Genomic DNA, 26,174 nt, shown 5'->3' on the forward strand with positions numbered 1-26,174 from the left:
GAAAAATTCAGTTAAAGGAGAAGTATGTAATGCTCAAGTTCCTCTGCAGTAGCACTTAAAGGGGTTGTGTCACTTCAGCAAATGGCATTTTTCATGTAGAGAAAGTTAATACAAGGTGCTTACTGGTGTATTGTGGTTGTCCATATTGCCTCCTTTGTTGGCTAGATTCATTTTTCCCTCACATTTTACACTGCTTTTTTACATGGTTATGATCACCCTGCAATCCAGCAGCGGCGGCTGTGCTTTCACACTATAGGAAAAAGTGCCGGTCTCTCTGTTGGCAAGGACCAAGGGAGAATGCATAGTTCAGCAATTTTTCCTATAGTATGCAAGAACGGCCACCACTGCTGGATTGCAGGGTGGTCGTAACCATGGAAACCAGCAATGTATAATGTGATGGAAAATTATTCCAGCCAGCCAAGGAGGCAATATGGACAATCACAATACATTAGTAAGTGCCTTGTATTAACTTTCTCTACGTGATAAATGCCATTTGCTGAAGTGACACGACCCCTTTAAGGTGCATTCAAAGGGCCGTTCACGTGTGCTGAGCTCCACGTCAAGTCTGAGGACAGTTTTCTATGGCTGTCAATGTGTACACAACCCCTTCACAAGCAGCATATAATATCTGGGAGTGCTACTTGCAGATTCCGTTTGGAAATATCAAGATTTTGGGTCCATTCACACGTTCGTGTGTGTTTTTCGGATCCGTGGATCTGCAAAACACTGACATCGGCGATGTGCGTTCCGCATTTTGCGGCCCGCACATCGCCGGCACTTAATAGAAAATGCCTATTCTTGACCGCAATTGCGGACAAGAATAGGACATGTTCTATTTTTTGGGGGGATCGGAATTGCGGACCTGGCAGTGCGGATCCGCAATTCCGGATCTGGGCAGCACTTCTTGCTGTCCCATAGAAATGAATGGGTCCGCAATTCCGTTCCGCAAAATGCGGAACACAATTGCGGACGTGTGAATGGACCCTTAGCCGCATTGAATGACAACATGGCTAATGCTGGTGTGAATGTTTGCACACACAGCTGCAAATCCAGTGCAAACATCCAAGTGTCAGCTTCAAATGTCTGCTGCAGAGATACTCTTTAGGGTTCATGCCAACATGAGAATATATATCCTACGGATCTAAAAGTGATAGCTTATCCTAACGATGTCATTAAGTCTTAACGGTTGGGAACGTGACAATACAGTACTTACCCACCAGTCTTTCTTTGCTTGGCCGCTGCAGCCTAGTAAATAGAAACTGGTTCCTGGTTCCAACTTTATTTCTCAACTTGAACAACACCTTTAAAAATTAAAATGAAAAATGAATATTTATTTTCATATATATATATATATATATATTAATACTATGATTCCGACAGGGCAGCAAAATGTGTTTGCCCCGTTCCAGTTGTCACAGGGACTACAGCCATCCACATGAACTACTGTGTACACCTAAAGATCATTTCCACCCAAAACATGACTGTAGACTAGCAAAACAGTTATCAAAGTTTAGTTTCGTACAAAGATATTGCCATTTGTTTTGCTTGCTTTGTGCCAGCGGTCCTTGTCCTTCTCCTTTATTATGTTGCCTTTCTTTTTTTTACTAGAATAATGTCTCAGATGATGTATATGGATTGGGAATTGCTTTATAGGCATTTACCTCATTTACAAGTGTATAAAAAAGTGATTCTCCTCTTTGAGGTGAGCCATAAGGGTACAGCTACATGGCGACATTTCATGTAATGTTTGTCAAGGGTGTCGCAATGCAACATGCGACATGCTGAGACTGCAACGTGACAGTCGCAAAAAATCCAGACATATTGTAAGTCACACGCGACTCGCCTGTGTAAAATCACAGTTCTAAAATAGTCACTCGGCTTTTCTGCGTCTTGCTGTCGCGCCACACATGTTGCCATGTGGCCGAGCCCTATGGCTATATATCTGTTTGTTTAATTGAAGCAACATAGATGCACCAAGAAAAAAATAAAAGCTAAAGCAGCTGAATAATGGCATGCTTAGATGATATCCTGTAACATTTCACACAAACTGACACCCTGGACATAGCCACAACGCGGGAGGAATCATGGATGTACAACACGGCATCAGTTTCCCTCTCTCTGTCTTGGAGCCGTCAATGAGCTAGATCCCTGTTCCGGAGCTACATTTGTGCCTCTCTAGTTCATCCAAGCGTGGTCACTCCTGTCATATGCTTGTATGATTGCTCCCCCTCAGCATGCATCCCATAACCAGCCAAACGAGGCTTTACATGGCTGGCCCGCGCCTGACACAAGACTCGCTCCAGTGCAGTTGCTGATATGTTAACTAGAGTGTGTCTGATAATGCAGACATCCGCATGTTCATGCGCTTCTACTGTCTGCGACTGAGAAGGAGTTAACCCAAGGTCTCCTAACCCCAGGAGTTCAGATGAACGCTGCTGTATATCAGCAAGGTTAAAAGCAGTGTCTTGATGTTTTTTTTTTTTTTTTTTTAGCACACTACAATAATCATTCGTAACATTTAACATTCATGGCGTGATATTCTGCAGAATGTATTGCCATTCACAGAGTGTAAGCTAAGGCTTCAGTCACACGGCAGGGAATAAAAACTTCAGTTAAAAACGGACACGCTGTCAGTTTTTCTTGGCCATTTTTTACCCATTTGTGCATTCCATTTTCTGGCCATCTGTCCGTTTTTAATGGCCTTTTGCATCCGTGAAAAATAGATGAATTTCATTGGCTTTTTTTATTTATTTTTTTCCCAACCCCTGCAGTGCCCTCAGTACACATAATGTTCCCCATAGTGGCCCCCTATCTGTAATAATGTCCCCCATAGTGGCCCCAATCTGTAATAATGTCTCCCATAGTGGCCCTCAGTAGTTAGGGGCCACTATGGGGGGCATTATATCTGTAATAATATCCCTCATAGTGGCCCCCATTTGTAATAATGTCCTCCATAGTGGGCACTAGCTCAATAACTACATCTAAGACTCTACAGGCATCAGTTAGCATGTTAAATGTTGACCTTTATGACAGTACAACTAGAAAAGACTGAACAGGTATGGCTGTTTGGAAGGGTTGCCAGGCGAAACCCCCTCTTTCTAAAAAGAACATGGCAGCATAGCTTATTTTTTGTAACGTTGCATCTGAACAAAGACTTCTGTAACAATGCTCTTTGGACAGATGAGGCTATGTTGGGCCATAATGCACAGCACCAAGTGCAGCAAAAACCAAACAAAGCATATCAACACAAAACACTTAGGCCTCTTTCACACGGCCGTTGCGGAAACATGTGCGGGTGCGTTGCGGGAACACCCGCGATTTTTCCACGCGAGTGCATTGTTTTGCACTCGCGTGAGAAAAATCGCGCACGTTTGGTACCCAAACCCGAACTTCTTCACAGAAGTTCAGGTCTGGGATCGGTGTTCTGTAGATTGTATTATTTTCCCTTATAACATGGTTATAAGGGAAAATAATAGCATTCTGAGTACAGAATGCATAGTAAAATAGCGCTGGAGGGGTTAAAAAAATTTTTTTTTTTTACTCACCTTAGTCTACTTAATCGCGTAGCCCGGCTTCTCTTCTGTCTCCTTTGCTGAACAGGATTAAGGTGAGTTAAATTATTTTATTTTTTAACCCCTCCAGCGCTATTTTACTATGCATCTATATTCAGAATGCTATTATTTTCCCTTATAACCATGTTATAAGGGAAAATAATAATGATCGGGTCTTCATCCCGATCGTCTCCTAGCAACTGTGCATGAAAATCGCACCGCATCCGCACTTGCTTGCGGATGCTTGTGATTTTCACGCAACCCCATTAATTTCTATGGGGCCTGCGTTACATGAAAAACGCACAAAATAGAGCATGCTGCGATTTTCACACAACGCATAAGTGATGCGTGTTTTTCAGGACAGAACCTGGGCACCTTGTAATCATTTAGTCTACCATGATCTCCTCTGAATACCAAATTATTCTAGAGTCAAATGTGAGGCCATCTATCCAGTAGCTAAAGTTGGGCCGAAACTGGGTCATGCAACAAGACAATGATCCCAAGCAGACTGACCAGCAGCACACAGCAGGATGGCTGAAATAAAAAAAAGAATCAAGGTGTTGCAGCCCAATTAAAGTCCAGACTTCAACCCAATAAAATGCTGTGGTGGCACCTTCATAGCGCTCTGCATAAACAAATGCGCAAACCTCAATAACCTGAATATCACCCAATAAATAAACATGTCCCCTTGAATAAAGTGATACCTGTGTATATGATAAATCATATACCGTATTTTTCGCCGTATAAGACGCACTCCCCCCCCCCCCCCCCCCCCCAAAAGTGGGGGGAAAATAGCAGTGCGTCTTATACGGCGAATGCTGACGATTTTGCTGTATTTTCAATGATACACCTGCCACGATGCCGCGCGGCGGGTGTATCAGCTGTGAGGGAGGAGGGGCTGGGGGCCGGCATCTGGTTTTATAATGACAGCGGGGCCCGTGCAGTGACTGTATTCTACTACACGGGCCCCGCTCACTGTATAATCATATCTCTAATAGTAAATTGTTATGTTCATAATCGCATAATGAGCGCAGTGTATTACTTACAACTACAAGCGCTCGCTGGGAGGAGGCAGGCCGGGAGGACGGGCGCTGGCAGTGTGAGTCATACGTCACGCGCCTGCGCCGCCCACTTTATGAATGAAGCAGGCGGCGTGGGCGCATGACGTATGACTCACGCTGCCAGCACCTGGCCTGCCTCCTCTCGGCGAGCGCTTGTAGTTGTAAGTACCGGTAATATACAGCGCTCATTATGCGATTATGAACATAACAATTTACTATTAGAGATACGATTATACAGTGATCGAATAGTCACTGCACGGGCCCCGCTGTCATTATAAAACCAGATGCCGGCCCCCAGCCCTGTATTGAGGGTCATTCACTACAGGGACACTTATGGAGGGGATCAGTGGATGACACATAGCATAAGATGCTATATTTGTGTCATCCACAGATCCCCCCCCCCCCCCCATAACTGTCATACACAGATCCTCATAACAGTGCCATCCAGAGAGCCCAATAAGTGTCACCCACAGATCCCCCATAAGTGTCACCCACAGATCCCCCATAAGTGTCACCCACAGATCCCCCATAAGTGTCACCCACAGATCCCCCATAAGTGTCACCCACAGATCCCCCATAAGTGTCACCCACAGATCCCCCATAAGTGTCACCCACAGATCCCCCCCATAACAGTGCGTCACCCACAGATCCCCCATAAGTGTCACCCACAGATCCCCCCCATAACAGTGCGTCACCCACAGATCCCCCATAACAGTGCCATCCACAGACCACAATTAGTTCAAAACCCACCAAAAGCACACCTTTTGGTTCAAAATATTTTTTTTCTTATTTTCCTCCTCAAAAACCTAGGTGCGTCTTATACGGCGAAAAAGACTATCTCTCCTGCATATCCAATAAATACCACAGTGCAGCACAGAATACCTCTCCTGCATATCAAATAAATACCACAGTACAGCACAGAATACCTCTCCTGCATATCCAATAAATACGACAGTGCAGCACAAAATACCGTATTTTCCAGCATATAAGACTGGGTGTATAAGACGACCCCCAACTTTCCCAGTTAAAATATAGGATTTGGGCTATAATCGCCCTATACGACTACCCCTCCAACGCTATTTACTTTGGCATCAAGATCTGCAGGTAATTGTTGTGCAATTTTTTGTCTTTTGCCTCAGTACCATATTATGCCTTTCCAAGAATCTAGTACACCAGGATACAGTGGCCTTAAATCTGTTGCTGTGATCTGGGTTAGATTTGGCCCACTGAAGTGCAAACAAACGTATTTTATTTCATGTCACTGCATAACCGTTTTGGCGATGCTCATTCACCATGTCTGCTACATGTTTTTCGAGTTCTGGCCAATGTGGGGTGCCTCTTCTTAATGCACACTTATCCCTTGGCATACTCTTTAATGCTTTTTCATTTGCTTTCCAGTCCCAAACCTTCTTTTCTGTTACTCCATATTGTCTTGCAGCAGCGCAGTTATGTTCCATGGCAAAGTTTACAACTTTAAGTTTGAAACTGACTTCATATTTCTTTCTTCTTGCTGGTAGAGCCATGATGGGGTCTAGACTGTTAGCCATTTGTATACTGTACTGTATGTACTGGTGCTTTACTGTATGAACCGGTACAGATACTGGTGCTGTACTGTATTCACCACCACATGTATCTGCTCCCCAGGTAGACTCTGTTTTTTCACCACACATAAGATGCACACCAAACTTCATTAGAGATCTGCCGTTCCAACATTAGAATTGGCTGAAGTGCAGATGCTCCTGCTTTCCCCTGCCTTCCATCAGAATCGCCAATCCAACCCAGTATACAACAACCAGCCAATCATGGCAAGCGATGTACCGGTATTTTCTGTGCACACTGCATACAAAGCCTGCTTGGATTGGGTGGGTCATCTCTCCCTGCCTGCCCAGCCCTCCCTGTCTTTAAGACGATCTGAGTGGTAGTACGCAATGTGATACTGCCAGCATGAGAAAACCACTGAGAGCAGGGAAAGGGGGCTGCTTCAGGAGCGGCTGGCCGGGATGCAGTGCACGGTGGCTCAGCTGGCCTCCAGTCCGGCTAGGAAATACGTTTTAGCATGCCGCATACCGGCATTTAAGACGACACCCGGCGTATAAGACGACCCCTGACTTTTGAGAAGATTTTCATGTATTAAAAAGTAGTCTTATACGCAGGAAAATACAGTACCTCTCCTGCATATCCAGTAAATACCACAGTGCAGCACAGAATATCTCTCCTGCATATCCAGTAAATACCACAGTGCAGCACAAAGTACCTCTCCTGCATATCCAATAAATACCACAGTGCAGCACAGAATATATCTCCTGCATATCCAGTAAATACCACAGTGCAGCACAGAATATCTCTCCTGCATATCCAATAAATACCACAGTGCAGCACAGAATACCTCTCCTGCATATCCAGTAAATACCACAGTGCAGCACAGAATATCTCTCCTGCATATCCAGTAAATACCACAGTGCAGCACAGAATATCTCTCCTGCATATCCAATAAATACCACAGTGCAGCACAGAATACCTCTCCTGCATATCCAGTAAATACCACAGTGCAGCACAGAATATCTCTCCTGCATATCCAGTAAATACCACAGTGCAGCACAGAATATCTCTCCTGCATATCCAGTAAATACCACAGTGCAGCACAAAGTACCTCTCCAGCATATCCAATAAATACCACAGTGCAGCACAGACTATCTCTCCTGCATATCCAGTAAATACCACAGTGCAGCACAGACTATCTCTCCTGCATATCCAATAAATACCACAGTGCAGCACAGAATATTTCTCCTGCATATCCAATGAATACCACAGTGCAGCACAGACTATCTCTCCTGCATATCCAATAAATACCACAGTGCAGCACAGACTATCTCTCCTGCATATCCAATAAATACCACAGTGCAGCACAGACTATCTCTCCTGCATATCCAATAAATACCACAGTGCAGCACAGAATATCTCTCCTGCATATCCAATAAATACCACAGTGCAGCACAGAATATATCTCCTGCATATCCAGTAAATACCACAGTGCAGCACAGAATATCTCTCCTCCATATCCAGTAAATACCACAGTGCAGCACAAAGTACCTCTCCAGCATATCCAATAAATACCACAGTGCAGCACAGACTATCTCTCCTGCATATCCAATAAATACCACAGTGCAGCACAGACTATCTCTCCTGCATATCCAGTAAATACCACAGTGCAGCACAGACTATCTCTCCTGCATATCCAGTAAATACCACAGTGCAGCACAGACTATCTCTCCTGCATATCCAATAAATACCACAGTGCAGCACAGACTATCTCTCCTGCATATCCAGTAAATACCACAGTGCAGCACAGACTATCTCTCCTGCATATCCAATAAATACCACAGTGCAGCACAGAATACCTCTCCTGCATATTCATTAAATGCCACAGTGCAGCACAGAATATATCTCCTGCATATCCAATAAATACCACAGTGCAGCACAGAATATCTCTCCTGCATATCCAATAAATACCACAGTGCAGCACAGAATATCTCTCCTCCATATCCAGTAAATACCACAGTGCAGCACAAAGTACCTCTCCAGCATATCCAGTAAATACCACAGTGCAGCACAGAATATCTCTCCTGCATATCCAGTAAATACCACAGTGCAGCACAGACTATCTCTCCTGCATATCCAATAAATACCACAGTGCAGCACAGACTATCTCTCCTGCATATCCAGTAAATACCACAGTGCAGCACAGACTATCTCTCCTGCATATCCAGTAAATGCCACAGTGCAGCACAGAATACCTCTCCTGCATATCCAGTAAATACCACAGTGCAGCACAGAATACCTCTCCTGCATATCCAGTAAATACCACAGTGCAGCACAGACTATCTCTCCTGCATATCCAGTAAATACCACAGTGCAGCACAGAATACCTCTCCTGCATATCCAATAAATACCACAGTGCAGCACAAAATAACTTTCCTATAAAATTATAATTATTATTATTTAACCCACAAGGTAAATGTAGTAAAAAAAAAAATAATAATCCTGAATTTCTTTCTTTTTTTTTTTTTTTGTTCATCCTGCCTCCCAAAAAAGCTGAATGAAAAATAATCAAAAAGTTGTATTTGCCCAGTGAAAAGCACTAACATAGCAATGTCTACAGAAATGTTGGAGAGTTATGGTTCTCAGAATATAGCTACACAAAATCAAATGTTTTATTTATTTATTTTTTCCAGAAAATGCTATTTATTCTTCAAAAATATTAAAAATAACTATTTGTTATTATTATTAATTGTACAGACCAGCGTTAACTTGCGATTTATACCACATGGTAAACACCATAGGAACAAAACATGAAAAACAAAACTCAAAAACGTACAAAATTGCAGTTTTTTTCCTTCTTTATCCACGAAAAAAAATGAATACAGGTTTTCAAAATGTGTGTACCTCAAAATGGTGCTTTAAAGTATAAAACTTGTCCCTTTGACGGAAATATTAATAAAATATATATATGGCTCTCGGATGGAAGGGATGAGAAAACAAAAAATGCCTCCCAAAATAGTCCATTAAAGGGTTAAATTGGAGGCATTTCACAGTTTTTTATGAGAGCTTCAAATTATTTTCTTTGTAGCAAAAGACCCTTGAAGCCAATCTCAGGACAATATCAATTCTATAAGGAATGTACAGTATAATGAGCAGGAAGAAATGTTACAGGAGATTTGTAGTAGCCACTCTGGGTGCCAAACTGGAAGGATCAAATACCACATGAGCCATCAGTGCTAGCACATGGAAGGGGTCTCGGACAGGAAATGTTACCAGTGTCTCTGGGAACCTATCCCTTCCTGATCCAGTGATGCCTCCCAGCCAATCGGTGCAGTGTTTCCAACTTAGGCTACTTTCACACTAGCGTTCGGCTGTCCGCTCGTGAGCTCCGTTTGAAGGAGCTCACGAGCGGACCCGAACGCCTCCGTCCAGCCCTGATGCAGTCTGAATGGAGCGGATCCGCTCAGACTGCATCAGTCTGGCGGCGTTTAGCCTCCGCTCCGCTCGCCTCCGCGCGGACAGGCGGACAGCTGAACGCTGCTTGCAGCGTTCGGGTGTCCGCCTGGCCGTGCGGAGGCGAGCGGATCCGTCCAGACTTACAATGTAAGTCAATGGGGACGGATCCGTTTGAAGATGCCACAATATGGCTCAATCTTCAGGCGGATCCGTCCCCCATTGACTTTACATTGAAAGTCTGGACGGATCCGTACGAGGCTATTTTCACACTTAGCTGTTATATGCTAAAAATAATGCAGACGGATCCGCCTTAGGCTACTTTCACGCTTGCGTTTTGGGCGAATCCGTTATGGATCTGCAAAAACAAATCTGTTACAATAATACAACCACATGCATCCGTCATGAATGGATCTGTTTGTATTATCTGTAACATAGCCAAGACGGATCTGTCATGAACTCCATTGAAAGTCAATAGGAGACGGATCCGTTTTTTATTGTGCCAGATTGTGTCAGACAAAACTGATCCGTCCCCATTGACTTACATTGTGCACCAGGACAGATCTGTTTGGCTCAGTTTCGTCAAGCGGACATTAAAACACTGCAAGCAGCCACCAGAGCGGAATGGAGACTGATCGGAGGCAAACTGATGCATTCTGAGCGGATCCTTATCCATTCAGAATGCATTAAGGCAAAACTGATCCGTTTTGGACCGCTTGTGAGAGCTCTGAACGGATCTCACAAGCGGAAACCAAAACGCTATTGTGAAAGTAGCCTTAGGCGACAGCATACCCCATTCAATTCATTGCAGTGGGGGAAGACAATTATGCATTACTGAACAGGACATTTAGGACTGGGTGTACAGATGATATTTAAGGTCAGAAAAGGCACCCATCAGTTTACATTACATGAACAGAGCAGTCTTTTTAGCTGAAGAATTAACATGTCAATGTTATTAGGTCACAGTTCTGTACAGTGAAGCTGATTGTGCTCCATAATCAGTAAAACACACGTGGCGGGGTGACCTCTGTCTTAAAGATATGACGGCATTCTAGTGTTGCTTGTGGTAAGGTCATAATAAGAACTTTGCTCTAAGAACAGGACATGTACATCTGCTCTTAAAGCAGCTTTCAACACCTTTACCCTCCACATTAAAGTCTTGTTGTCCACTTCTGACGTAAAATATTTCTTCATTCGTGCTTGCCCCGTCTGCCTCCAGCTCAGATAAATCAGTTCTGATATTATTTTACTTATTATCTGTAAAGATTAAAGAGTGTAATGGGATCTCCTGTCTGGAGGGCTGTCCTCAGTTCTGATGCAAATTCCATTTGCTGCCTTGGAGGCGCTCATCGTATTAGAAACGGTCCACATTTCCACAGACAGTTTTACATCAGCTAATTTCAGTAAATCTCGATATTTCACGGGATATTTATCTGAATGTTTTTCCCCTTCTGCTCTCTGTGCATCTTGTGATGAAATTGGTGGAAATAGAACTTTTTTGTAAGTTTCAGATAAAAGGAATGTTCTCAAGGAGTTCATTGATCTCCTGGTAAAGTTGTTTCTGAGAGCTGGAGAATCGGTATCAATACAAAGGCACCAAGGCCCGACTGGGCTTAAAAATCTACCTTGGTATACAAACCCCACCCGTCTACATACAGTGTAATCTGTCCCTGACCCATATCGTGAGAAAAAAGTGCTGTGGCAAATTTGGCTTCACTTGGTCACTTCCCTCACTACTCGCTTAAATATGTAAACCACATCAATCAATACAAGAAGGAAGATAAAAAATGAACATAGAAACAATCACACAGGGGCAGTCATTACCTACCCAATACCAGCATATACCATGATAAAGCTCAAACTATGTCCCCAGAAGTGCCAGCTACCACAGTGCAGCATGCAATATATACCAGAGTGCAGTATGAAATACCTCTCCAGCATATCCCAATATATACCACAGTGCAGTATGAAATACCTCTCCAGCATATCCAAAAATATACCACAGTGCAGCACAGAATATCTCTCCAGCACATCCAATAAATACCATAGTACAGCACAAAATACCGCACCAAGGCGTGTGAATATAAAGGTCATATATGTAAAGTGATTACAATATTAGAGTGAAAGATACCTCATTACCTTGTCAAATTTTAATTTGACAAGGTAATGATCAGACTGCCCACTTGGCTAATGTGCTCAGAAAATTAAATGAATAAATGACAAGTTTTGTTGAATTATATCCCATAATTTGTATATAAATCTGCTCAGCTCCTTCTGCTCTATAATATGCTGCCGGTAGACTGCACTGCATTTCTTGGTGACAAGTTTCCTTTTATAAGGAGCCATGCTAAGTTCTGAAAGCATTTTTCTTCAAACTCTGTGTGTACATTTTCTCCCCTTGAAGCAATGCCTTTGTACATATGGACGCCAACAGAGGCAGTACAGCTACACATATAAGCAGCCGCACATCTTCTGTAAGTGTACATGAGCCCTGGAATGAAACCTTCATTTAAGAATAATCTCTAGTATTAGTTATTGCATATACACATTTATTGATCAGTTTGTCATTGACGTTTTTGTGCCAATGTCAGTGAGCTTCCTGGATGACTATCACTGCTTAGTACATAGCAATGACGTTTTTCTTTGTATTCAGGATATATTTACACTTTTGCATAGTGTACAGAATGAATCAAAAAGAACAGTGACATAGGTGTCTTGAAATCCTCCCCAGTTATCTCTAGTATAATCAGGAAATCTTACACCAGGAATTGCAGTTATAACCTAAATTCAAAATGGAGGGAAAAAGGAATTCCCTGTTACATCTTCTTCCAGCGAACCACAAAGGGGTAAATCTTTCTCTATATAAAATCTTCCAAGTTTCAGAAATTTGCAGTTGTGGTATTCTGAGATTTGAAGAAAGTTGTGTTAGGGCAGGAAATGGTATAGATCTTCAAAAAATAACTATTACTCCCCCATCAAATTCCTTACCTTTCTTGCAGTCTTGAAGTGATCATAACCACTGCAGCCTCAGAGATGATGCTTGCAAGTGATTAGCAATTGTGTACCATTTCCTGCTCATTGGCAACTTCCAGCATTTTCGCCGGACAGAATAGCACAGTCCACCACACTACTGTATCTGGCAAAAAAGTAGGTCAAACGGAGTCCAAAGATGAATTATTTGAACTTTTTTTTACCCATTAAAGTCAACGTACCCTTAGTGGTGTGCATTTCAATACCTTTTTTAAATATAAAGACATATAACCCTGACAGAAAGCCCTGAAGCAAGTGAAAGCTCTACAGTATATGAAATGAATGCAGCCTCAGGTTAAAGCTGGCCATACACGTGAGAATAAAGTCTGCTGAGATGGCTGGTTTCAGTCATTTCAGGCGATTATGGTTTGAAAAAATAGTGCAACCAATCACTGAAACATTTTGACATTTGTTGGCTGACGTTTCATGTGTATGACATGATTGGGTGAACTTGGCCAATCATTTGCCATTGTGCTAAAGAGAAAAAAAAAAGACCCTGATTCTATGGTCGGTCAGTTTAGTCTGGCATGTTACTGGTGGAATTATTGATAAGAACAACCCCATGGCAGGTTTAAAGAGGTTTTCCAGTTTGTATTGGCCTTAAAATAACCATTTATGAAGGTAGCTGTAATTCTGAAATGTATTTCTTTTATGTTTCTTGCTTGTATATTCCGTTCAGGGCTGTGGTCAGATGACCATGTCCATGCAGCTCTTTCTTTTTTTCATGGACGTGTCAAAGCAGAAACGGCATCAGTGATAGGGAAGTGTCTATGTGACGGGTGGGAGGAGCTATAAACTAGCCAGGTGTTAGGAGCGGGCTGGAGCTGTGGCAGAGGAAGGAGAAGTGCATCATGGGTTTGGTTGGATACAGCAACAGGAAGTTCTAGATACGGGATGTAAGAAACAAGTGATTGGTTCACATGGTGAAAAAGGGTCAGGAGAGTCCAAACGGAAAAAAAATAGTGGGAATTATGGACATGAGCATATCTCTTAAAGACTATGTACACCTTTGGTGGCTATTTTTTTTTTATTATTGCATTTTACTCATTTTTAATTAAAAATAATTTTTAAATTGGTCTTTATTAAAAATGATGAGTCATTTTCCCTGCACCTCTTTGAGTTTATCTAATAGCAGGATCTGTATTTTCTCTCTTTTTCATCAGACAGGGAGCTGAGGGGCCCCTTATCTGTGATCTCTGAACTTACAAAGACTTATTAAAATGTAATTCTTATCGTGCTGATAAGGATGTGGCTAAGGGTCCCTTCACACGTCCGTAGTGTATTGCGGATCCGCAATACACCTGGCCGGCACCCCCATAGAACTGCCTATTCTTGTCCACGGGGCACTCTCTGGAAATGCAGATGCGGACAGCACACTGTGTGCTGTCCACATCCATTCCTGCCCCATAGAGAATGAATGGGTCTGCACCCGTTCCGCAATTGGATGCGGACCCATTTTGCACACGTGTGAATGGACCCTTAAAGAAGTGTTTATGACCTCTTACAGGTAAGGGTTATTAGATGTCCAGCACAAAGAGAAAGTACCAGTCACACAGCTAGAAAAACAGTTAACCCTTTGTGACAGAACGGCTCAAAATATTTTCAATAAAGAACTATTGAAAAAAAATAATGGCCCGAAATGAGTAAAATGCAATCATAAAAAAATTGTCTCCAAAGGTGTACATAGCCTTTAAATAGCATAGTAATTCCAGAAACTCCTTTAAGTTTACGCTACTTTTTAGACAGGGTTAGTAAATGTCCCTCATTTTTTCTGTAAAATTCTCTGAAAAATGTAAATATTATTCAGACTACAAGATTTCACCCATGTGGATGATGTCCAGGAGTAAACTCTTTCAGTGGAAAGCCTACTGTATCCCTATAATGATAGGACTGTGGTATGTTAGGACACACTTCTAGATATAGATATGACTGTATTAATATTATCTCTCATTAATTGACATAATCGTACATTTATAAGGGGTTAATGGTAGTTGAGCTAATGAGTGACTGATGTTGTATTGTCACCAGAAGACAGCTGGTTGGGCAGTGGTGACAGTGTGTGACAGAGTGCAGTCATATCCCAAGAGAGAGCGTTCTGCAGCATAGGCTCACCTCCCGTTATCACGACCCTTTCCAGATGCTCCCCACCGCCTCCTTGTTCTTCATCGTTTGGCAATCAGCCCTAACGAGATCTCCTGGGAGCTCTCAGGCCTCACGACTAGCCATATTTAGTGGGGTTAAATGAACTCGGCTAGCCAGGGCCCTGCATCCCATCACAGGCCCAATTATCCGTGTTCTGTAGCCAAAAGAATCCATACAGCATTTCAGAGAAATGACATAGATCTTAGGCTTTGCAGTTTAATGTACTTCATGGTTAGGTCTTTGAGGCGGTATCCCATTTATCCTTACATGCTATATTATTATAGCCTTAATCAGGTTTTTTTAAACGTCTATGTAAGAATGCTAATATTTTTGGGGGTAGCATTTATGACTATTATTATTATTGATTACCCTGCTGAACCAGTCCAGGAAGCGCTGGATCTTCTGCGTCTTAAATTATAAGCACACTTAAAAGCGACTTGTAATGCATTTATTCATTTGATCATCTCGTATTCCATCTTATTTCTTGAAAATGCAGCAGGAGTTGAAGGTGATTTGCTTTTTATGGAAACAGCGCTTTGGTTTATCGTACTAGTTATTCAAGTTGAACTGGTATATTTGACTCTTTTTGATAATTATGTATCGTTTTGGTAAAATAACGGACCCTGTTTTCTATCTTTCAGTTAACAGCCTGTGTTCATGCCTCTGCCTCTCTTCTGTACCCCATGTATTGGCAGCACATTTACATCCCTGTTCTTCCTCCACATTTGCTAGACTACTGTTGGTAAGTGGCTTGGTATCACTAACTTGTAGCTTATGTACCTTATGATAAAGACGTTGCATCATGGCATTTACTTCCCATGTTAGTGACGGATTATTCTGCAATTTATTATAACACACAATGGAATTAATTTGTTAAAGGGGTATTCTCCGCACATAATGCTAGGTTATATCTTGTGATCAGTGAGGGTCCGTCCATCATCATCATTATTATTATTAAAGCGCCATTCATTTCATAGTGCTGTTCATATGAAAAGGGGTATACATAACAGTTACAAACTTGTACAGAAGTAGAGAGAGCCCCGCCTGTGAGGGCTTACAATGTACAAGATCTATGGGACCTCCACAGGAATCAACAACACGGCTCCATACCATCCAGAAACCTTGACATAGCTGCAGCACTGAATTAGCTCTTCTGCCCATTGAATCTGAGGATTGGTGGAGGACCAGGCAGTTGGATCCCCACCAGTCTACTAGCCATATGCCATCACTTATATTGGGGAAAAACACCTTTTAAAGATCAAAAGAATGTCAAAGAAAAACCTCTGTTTAAAAGGTGCCCAGTAACTAATGGGGCATTTTGGCTGGCATCATTTGCACTCCTTCAAGGAAACTATTCTGGCACTCTTGAGGGTAATGGAGGCACTATGGCTGGCACTTTTTGATGTATTAATAATAATGTATTTTGCCACTTCTGATTTGGAATGTTACAACTCCTGTCCTGTAGTTAAAAAACAGGGTTTATTAATCTTTGGGTGTTGGAGTCCACCAGCTAGAACATAGTGATCCTTGGACCTCACTAATGGTTGACATCTGTGCCTCAAATAAACATTTAAAGGAGTTATATAGTAAAAGATATTTTTGACTTATTCTCAGGATAGGTCATCAGTATCAGATCTGCGGGATTGCTACACCCAGGACCTCCAGCCAATCAGCTGTTAGAAGAGGCCTTGAGTGCTGCAGCCTCTTCCTAGGCCAGTGACATCAGTGTATATCAGTCATGTGGCCCAGCTGCAGCTCAGCCCCATTCAAGTTAGAGCTCATTCAGACGGCCGTATGATGTCCGCAAAAACCCCCCCCAAAAAACGGATTGCATTCAGTTTTTTTTTACTGATCCATAGACTTCAATAGGGCCATAGTAACATAGTTCATAAGGCCAAAAAAAGACCTTTGTCCATCCAGTTCGGCCTGTCATCCTGCAAGTTGATCCAGAGGAAGGCAGAAAAAAAAACCTGTGAGGTAGAAGCCAATTTTCCCCACTTTAGGGGAATAATAAATTCCTTTCCAACTCCAATTAGGCAATCAGAATAACTCCCTGGATCAACGAGCAGCTGCCTGACACTGTTTTTTGCAGCTTAGTTTGCTGTTTAATAAAATTCCTAGATCCTTTTCCATGTCAGTGTTTTACCATTTAGTATGTACGGGTGACTTGCATTATTCCTTCCCATGTGCATAACCTTACATTTGTCAGTGTTAAACCTCGTCTGCCACTTATCTGCCCAAGCCTCCAATCTATCCAGATCCCTCTGTAGCAGTATACTGTCCTCTTCAGTGTTAATTACTTTACACAGTTTAGTGTCATCTGCAAAAATCGATACTTTACTATGCAAGCCTTCTACAAGATCATTAATAAATATATTGAAGAGAATAGGGCCCAATACTGGCCCCTGAGGTACTCCACTAGTGACAGTGACCCAATCTGAGTGTGTACCGTTAATAACCACCCTCTGTTTTCTATCACTCAGCCAGTTACTTACCCACATACAGACATTTTCTCCCAGTCCGAGCATTCTCATTTTATATACTAACTTTTTATGTGGTACAGTGTCAAATGCTTTGGAGAAGTCCAGATATACGGCCATGTCCAGATTTTCACTGACAAGTATAGGACATGTTTCATTCTTTTGCTGAGCCGTGCAATGGAAGAAAAGGGCCCCATAGAAATGAATGGGACAGCATCTAATCCGCAAAAAAAAGGATCCGCATTTTTGTGGACGGCATACGACCGTCTGAATGAGCCCTTAATGGGGTTGAGCTGCAGTACCAAGTACTGCCACTATACAATGTACAGCGCTGTGCTTGGAAAGCTCCCAGAAGCCTGCATCACTCGCCAGAGCTCCAGTGAGCGCAGCGACTCCCTGAAACAGCTGATCTGTGGGGGTACCCGGACTCGAAGCCCCGCTGATGTGATAATGATGACCTATCCTGAGGAAAAGTCATCATTATCTTTTCCAGGATAACCCGTTGAACTTACATTATCTTTTCTTCTGAATCCAGTAGAACATTAAAATGAATCACCATAGGAGTCAGTAAAGTTGCTAAACCCGAGATTGGCGCAGCCAGAGGGAATCTTGTGCAGTGTATGAGAACTTTGGTCAAAATTGCCTCCCTGCGCCTCTCCAACAGCTGGGGGGCACCTCACAGTCTGAGAAGCGCTGCTTTAGTACATAATTAGTGTTTTTGTGAAACTCTGCTGTCTATGCGCTTCTGTGTTTACTGATGGTCTTTGATCCCTCAGAAGACACAGCAGCATGGTGGCAAAGCTTGTAGGGTGTTACAGTCTTCTATTTAACGCTCTGTCCATGGGCATCTCCTTAGGATACCAAAAATAAATTAATGGTTTACATCCCTGCAAGTATCTCCGTAGTGAGGAAGTAATACAGATCTGGAACACAGAGTACATTAGGAAGTTATACTACTTATGATTACAAAGTAGAACCTTGAAGGGTACGTGCTGCTCCACAAAAAACACATGCAGATGCACATTTTTTTTTTTCATGAGTTTGTCACAGTCAACAACTTGTTGACTAGAAACCATCTTAGGAACATTGGGGAAGAATTATGAGACTAAAAGAAAAGATTTATTTGTTGCCCATAGCAACCAATCAGCACAGCTTTCATTTCCTACTGTGCTCTTGAATTACAAAAGCTGTGCTGTGTTTAGTTCCTTTAGATGGTTTCATAAACTTGCCAGTGCCCTAGAACGGTGAGTGGAGGCTAATTCTATTTCAAACCACCAAAAAAGTAAATACCTAGAATGGAATTTACCAACGCACTTGCGCCAATTTTCTGTCATCAAAAAGTAGCGAAATTTGCTGAAATCCACAGTTGCGCAAACTAAAATTTTGACTGGCTGTTTGTAGGCTGTTACCATGGAGACGGATCAGTTTTCATAAGAGATACAATGAAGACGGTTTGCATAGTAGCTTCATTTTAGAAGTGCAGAGAACACAGGGCACTGAACATAACAGGACTGGTCGTGGCGCTGGTGGGGATGAAAAAAATCACATTTTTACTGGAGCAGCCTGCATGACCATCAATCTAAGGCCTCTTTCACACGGGTGTCATGTTTTTGGCCCGGATAAGGGTACTTTCACACTTGCGTTTTTCTTTTCCGGCATAGAGTTCCGTCACAGGGGCTCTATACCGGAAAATAACTGATCAGGCATATCCCCATGCATCCTGAATGGAGAGTAATCCGTTCAGTTTGCATCAGGATGTCTTCAGTTCAGTCGTTTTGACTGATCAGGCAAAAGAGAAAACCGTAGCATGCTACGGTTTTATCTCCGGCGAAAAAAACTGAAGACTTGACTGAATGCCGGATCCGGCATTTTTTTCCATAGGAATGTATTAGTGCCGGATCCGGCATTCAAAATACCGGAATGCCGGATCCGTCATTCCGGTCTGCGCATGCGCAGACCTTTAAAAATGAAAAAAAAAAAAAAAACGGATCCGTTTTGCCTGATGACACCGGAAAAACGGATCCGGTATTGCAATGCAATTTTCTGACTGATCAGGCATTTTTCTGACTGATCAGGATCCTGATCAGTCTGAAAAATGCCTGATCAGTCAGAAAAAATGACATCCGTTTGCATACAATTTGCCTGATCAGGCAGTCAGTTCAGGCAACGGAACTGCCTGCCGGAATCAAGCAACGCAAGTGTGAAAGTACCCTAAGATGCAGGTGTGTCGCGGGAATTTTTCCGCGCGAGTGCAAAACATTTTAATGCGTTTTGCACATGCGTGAGAAAAATCGGCATGTTTGGTACCCAAACCCGAACTTCTTCACAGAAGTCCGGGTTTGGGTTAGGTGTTGTGTAGACTGTATTATTTTCCCTTATAACATGGTTATAAGGGAAAATAATAGCATTCTTAATACAGAATGCATAGTACAAAAGGACTGAAGGGGTTAAAATTTTATTTTTTTAAATTTAGCTCTCCTTAATCCACTTGTTCGCGCAGCCGACATCTCTTCTGTCACTGCGTTTATCACATGGTCCATCACATGACCTTTTACCATGGTGATGGATCATGTGACGGACTATGCGATGAGCATAGTGATGTCACCACAGGTCCTTTTCCTGTGCACAGCAAAGAAGAAGAAAGAAGAGAAGCCGGGCTGCGCGAACAAGTGGATTAAGGTGAGTTAAATTATTTTTTATTTATTTTTTAACCCCTCCAGCGCTATTGTACTATGCATTATGTATTAAGAATGCTATTATTTTCCCTTATAACCATGTAAGGCTACTTTCACACTAGCATTCGTCGGTCCGCTCGTGAGCTCCGTTTGAAGGGGCTCACGAGCGGACCCGAACGCAGCCGTCCAGCCCTGATGCAGTCTGAATGGAGCGGATCCGCTCAGACTGCATCAGTCTGGCGGCGTTCAGCCTCCGCTCCGCTCGCCTCCGCACGGACAGGCGGACAGCTGAATAATGCAGACGGATCAGTTCTGAACGGAGCCTCCGTCTGCATTATTATGATCGGATCCGTTCAGAACGGATCCGATCGAACGCTAGTGTGAAAGTAGCCTTATAAGAGAAAATAATAATTATTTGGTCTCCATCCCGATCGTCTCCTGCAACCGTGCGTGAAAATCGCACTGCATCCGCACTTGCTTGCGGATGCTTGCGATTTTCACGCAGCCCCATTTACTTCTATGGGGCCTGCGTTGCGTGGAAAACGCACAAAGAGGAGCATGCTGCGATTTTCACGCAGCGCACAAGTGATGCGTGAAAATCACTGATCATCTGCACAGCCCCATAGAAATGAACGGGTCCGGATTCAGTGCGGGTGCACATTGACCTCACGCATTGCACCCGAGCGGAAATCTCGCCCGTGTGAAAGGGGCCTAAGGGGGAGTTCACATCACTGTTTAATTGTCATTTTTCTAAATCTATCAGTAGAACAGAAAGAAAAAAAAAACAACCTGTAAAAAAAAAAATGTGCTGTCCGCATCCGTTGCTCCGTTCCGCGGCCCCGCAAAAAAATATAACATGTCCTATTCTTGTCCGTGCTTTGTGGACAAGAATAGGCATTTATATTGAAGGCTGTCTGTGCCGTTCCGCAAATTGCAGAACGCGCACGGACGCCATACGTGTTTTGCGGATCCACGATTTGCGGACCGCAAAACACACCACGGTCGTGTGCATGCGGCCTTAGTCATTCACAACTTTTTCCTAAAATACACATTAACCTCTCAGGGGCTATCTAAGAATAAGACAGACCTCGCAGAGTGGCCGACCCATGGTGGAGATCATACTGTACTTACCCGGTCCCCGCTGCTTGGCTCGATGTTTGATGCTCCTTGGCCGGCTGTTACTCTCCCTGCCGTGCTAAGATCAACATCCATCTATGGAGGAAAAATGACCGCTGCAGCCAATCACAGACCGCAGAGGTGACCTGCTGCCTTTTTGGCAGAACAATTGGTCATGTGATGCAAGGGGAGGAGGTCACTGCTTTAGCCTGTGGTTGGCTGCAGCAGTCATGTTTCTTCCTGTCAATAGGGAGAGGAAGAGCCGGCCAGGGAGCATCAGACACGAAACCCAGCAGCAGGACCAGGTAAGTATGATCTCCACCGTAGAACGCCCACTTTGGGAGGTCTGTCTTACTCTTGGATACCCCCTTTAATGTCACTGGTTGCAGAGTTATCCACACCCTTTCCATATTGTATGGGTTTGGGAACAATTCCAATGAGCTTTCCATTACTGAAGGACAATACGCATAGATTATACAAAATACGCTAAATTAATGAATAAAATAAAGTACATTTAGATATTTTTGAGGGTTGATGTATTAGAGTGCCTCATGATATAGTTAATTGGGTACCATCGACCAAACAGGGAACTATACAAGCGCATGATATAAAATGGAGGAAGATTGGTTACATGAGCGATGTATCCGAGGGTGGTGCCATTAATACTATGGCTGTAGTATTACTATGTTCTTCTGAAGTCATACACATGGATTATTAGCACTTTGTCGTAAAATAATTACTGTTTCAGGGTGGTCTATGACATGCGGGTAGTCTGTTTTCCCCACAGAAATTAATTTGTTGGTGCTGCATCTTTATAATTACCCTTGCACAGAGATGAATTGTTCTAAAGAACTCTGAAAGCTGTAGTTTTCTACAGAACTGCCTTGTATCTTCTCAAAATGACTGTAATTTAGACAAATCAGCTTTGGAGTGAGTTTGAATCGGCTCCTTCTCCGTGACTTATTATCCCCCTAATTAAATTTGGGACATTCCAGTGACAGTTAGAAAATGAGATTTTGCTGGTGCCGTGTGAAGATGCAGAATGGTCTGTCTCTGAGCGTATAGAGGGGCCTTCACTGTATTCTGCAACTTCAAATGTTTCATCCCAGAACACCCAGCTGTCAAAGGGACCAGCGGCTGTATAGTCACAGCTAAAAACAAACCCTGATGCTCTGGAACCAGAAATAATGGCCTTAAAATACATGAGGCAAGCTAATTGCAAGGGTTCACACAAATGAACATGTAATACGTCTGTATGGTGTGGGGATGACTAATGTCATATACTTGAGAGAAAACAAACTCTGCTTCGAAAAGCATGTCTAATGTTTCCTTTAAAACCTGCAGTCATCTGTACAGAAGAGCTTCTTTTGAAAATGAAAAGCTAACTTTTGGCCTACAGATGTAGTATGTATACTTTGCCTGTTTGTTCTAAGCATCCTAAGATAAGTGGCGTGACCAGCTTTAAAAAAGTATATTTTTTGTTAATTTTCCTCACAATATTCATAGCGTAATGGCTGGTGACTTTATTCTCTGGTTCAGAGGACATGGAAGGACATCTAGTGCTGAGTTGCTCTTTAAATGTGATGTCTACTCAGTGCAACCATTTTTGTGCAATAGCACGGCCATGATCAGCTGACAGTGGGGTCTACTTGCTTGTCCATATTTTGCAGGTGAAGTGTATAATTACAGTGGTCCGTCAAGTTATAATATTAATTGGTTTCAGGATGACCATTGTATGTTGAAATTGTTGTAACTTGAGTAATCCGTTCCAAAGCCCCAAAATATCATCCAAGATGAATGAAAATTAAGATTTAAGAAAAATAGGCAGATAACTGGTACTTTCACACTTGCGGCAAAGGATTCTGGCAGGCAGTTCCGTAGTTGGATCCGGCAGTCCGGACGCAAACGGATACATTTGTGAGACGGATCCAGATGCGGATCTGTCTGACAAATGCATTGCAATACCGGATCCGTCTTTCCTATTGTCATCCGGAAAAACGGATCCTGTATTTTTTTTTTCTCTCATTTTTAAAGGTCTGCCCATGCAGCTTTCCGGGAACACTTAGTACCGGATTCCCGTATTAATACATTACAATGGAAATTAATGCCGGATCCGGCATTTCGGCAAGTGTTCAGGATTTTTGGCCGGAGAGAAAACTGCAGCATGCTTCGGGATTTTCTCCAGCCAAAGACGTAAGAGGGAACTCAATACTTGAAAAGAAAAACGCTAGTGTGAAAGTACCCTAAGACAGATAAAACAAGTCCTTACATATAACTGTCAGGAATAGCTGTTAACTAGCAACTAATCCAGCTATTTTTACCAGAGAAGTGGCCTTGATTGGTTGGATCTGAGTCTAAGGCATTATATGTTGAGTCTAGTTTCCTACGATGGGTCACAGAAGACCATTGTATGTTGAAAATATTGTATCATGAGGCCATTGTATCTTGAGGGATCACTGTATGCAATGGTCATTGCTAATACATGTTTGTAGTCCTCCAGAATGCAGGCAGTTCTCCTCCCTGGAGAATGAAGAAGAGTACTAAGCTCCTCTATATGGTGACCTTGTGGGCAGAGGTTGTCCTAAGTGTAGAGTCCTTTTACATCACCTGTCCACCTACTAAGATTTTTCTCAGTGGATAATCCTTAATATCATTTCCACTCTGTATTTGTTAAAGGATTTACATAAAAGAGGGTTAATTTTTTTTGTGATTGGGAATATTGACAATTTTTTATAATTTTTTTAGAATAATGCCCAATAGGTAACAGTTAATGGATTAGCATCTGTCTACTGCACTCCAAATATTGAGTTGTTTAGTGTAGTGCAGCATTAGTAAGTCTGTATATACTAACCTAGTACTCATTCTTCTATAGATGGTGATTGTCATAGGTTGTTTTATACAGAAAGTATAATTCAGAATATATTTAATTGGGTCTGTTTTCCATGTTTTTGTTTCTTTGGTATAGTAGAAGATTTTTAACAGGTTTGTCTCTTATTTGTATTTCAGCGCCCCGATGCCTTATCTAATTGGAGTTCACTTTAGCCTCCTAGAGGTAGGTTATCGTTTGATATTCAATTTTGTAGCACAATGCAGATTTTCATTTTTTTTTTTTTTTTTTTATAAATTTATTTTGGCTTATATAAAAAAAAAAAAAGGAGAAAGGAGTCCTAAAAGGAAGGGGGAGTGAAAACAAAAGAACACCTTGAGAAAACAACAGTTATTGAATTAGCAGTATATTGATACAGCGCTATGTATAAAAAAGCAATATACAGAAGCAACATATGTTTTATTTCGTAGCATTTTTAGAAAGTATTACAATTTAAAGAAAGTCAGTGTTTTAGAGTAAGGAACAACTTTCCCATAGTGAATTTATCCAATTTGTATTCTATAGACCATTTGGTTTTTCATATGACTGGATTAAATTAGTTTCATTCACCCACTCAAGAATGGAGGAGATGCCTTTTCCCCTCCAATTTCGTGCTAAAACTGTCTTTACGGCAACTAAGAGGAAAGGTACAATTGGTTTGATAAGTGTCATGAAGATAAAATAACACAAGATCAATTGTAAGATTTGTATTCTTCTTAAAGGCTATGAACACCTTTGGAGGCGATTTTTGTTTGATTGCATTTTACAAATTTGTGGCTAAAAATAGTATTTTCAATTTGCCTTTATTAAAACTATTGAACCATTCTGTCACAAAGAGTTAACAGTTTTTTTTTTTTTTAGCTGTGTGACTGGTACTTTCACTTTGTGCCGGTCATCTAATAAACCTTATCTCTAAACTACTGAGAGGTCATAAACACAATCAGTAAGATAAGGAATGAGCTTTAATGAGTTTTCATAATGTTAAAGAGCAGACATAAGGAGTCCCTCTGCTCCCTAGATGACGGAAAAGACTGAAAATTCACAGACTGCTACTAGAGCATGTCAGCTCTGTACACAAAAAGGATTCCATATTTTTAATAAAGACCAATTGAAAAAAAGATTTTTAGCTCAAAATAAGTAATAAGTGCAATAATCAAAGAAAAAAATAATTGCCCCCAAAGGTGTAGCCTTTTAAGCATTTTGTCTCACAGAATGTTTTAAGAGATTTGCAAGTGAACTAGATATGAGAGATGGTCCCTACTTCTGATGCGTGCCCTCCAGTACAGGGGTGAATGGTTTATGTCTAGAAGGAGTAATTCAGGAGTTCTGTATCATCTAGATACAATTTTATATTGGGTTTTGTCACGGTGCCCCCAGCCGCTGCCTCTGTGTGGCGCCAACATCCTATTGCTGGGGGAACCAGTCCTGCAGGGTGGCCTCTGCTGACGTTAGAGCCCTGGAAAAATGAGGAGATGCGCTGGCGACCATGCAAGTAAATAGGGATCATGGGTCCAGGCAGTTTTAGGGTTGCACTATCCCTGTTTGTGTGTGATGGTTGTCGTTATACTGACAGGTTTCTTGTTCTGTAAATAAGGAAGAAAATAGTGTTCAGCGAAGCAAGCTTTGAATGCTTTATCTGAAGTCGCTTTGTTCAAAACTTCGAAATAATACTGTACAGAGATCCATCTCCGTACAGTATTAGAATGTATGGGCTCAGATGAGCCGATGTAAGTTATTCACTAAGTCGTGTGAGACTTCGTTGAATAACTTCGGTAGCTGATTTAAAAGTGGAAAACTTGAAACCTAACTCAGCTTCAGTTCCAACTAGTCTCTCGGAATCAAAGCCGAGTTCAGTTTCAAGTTTTAAAGTGGTTTTCCACTTTAAAAATCAACTACCAAAGTTATTCAACAAAGTCACGCACGACTTTGTGAATAACTTACTTCGGCTCATAGGAGCCAATACATTCTAATAGACGGATCTCCGTACAGTATTATTCCGAAGTTTTGAACAAAGCGACTTCGGATGAAGCATTCGAAGCTCACTTCGCTCAACACTAGTGAGAATGTTTAAAGTCTATGAACACCTTCAGGTGCAATTTTTTTTTATTGACTCACTGTACTCATATTTTTTTCAATTGGTCTTAAAAATTTGCATCCTTTTTATTTGTACAGATGTCAAAGATAAGAGCTACACATGAGCCTTAGGCTACTTTCACACCTGCTTTCGGTGCGGATCCGTCTGGTATCTGCACAGACGAATC

General features: G+C 42.1%; 1 protein-coding gene across 7 annotated transcripts in view; it reads left to right on the top strand.

Annotated features, from left to right (window-relative positions):
- The window catches only part of DENND1B (DENN domain containing 1B), a 200,956-nt gene that overhangs the window by 95,466 nt on the left and 79,316 nt on the right, over window positions 1–26,174 (top strand). For all 7 annotated transcript variants that reach the window (XM_044302466.1, XM_044302464.1, XM_044302467.1 and 4 more), the window contains 2 exons: window positions 15,418–15,518; window positions 24,054–24,099. In XM_044302466.1, coding sequence (XP_044158401.1) covers window positions 15,418–15,518; window positions 24,054–24,099 — 147 coding nt within the window. The remainder of the gene's footprint in view (window positions 1–15,417; window positions 15,519–24,053; window positions 24,100–26,174) is intronic.

This window comes from Bufo gargarizans, chromosome 7 (assembly GCF_014858855.1).
Source record: "Bufo gargarizans isolate SCDJY-AF-19 chromosome 7, ASM1485885v1, whole genome shotgun sequence".
NCBI lineage: Eukaryota > Metazoa > Chordata > Amphibia > Anura > Bufonidae > Bufo > Bufo gargarizans.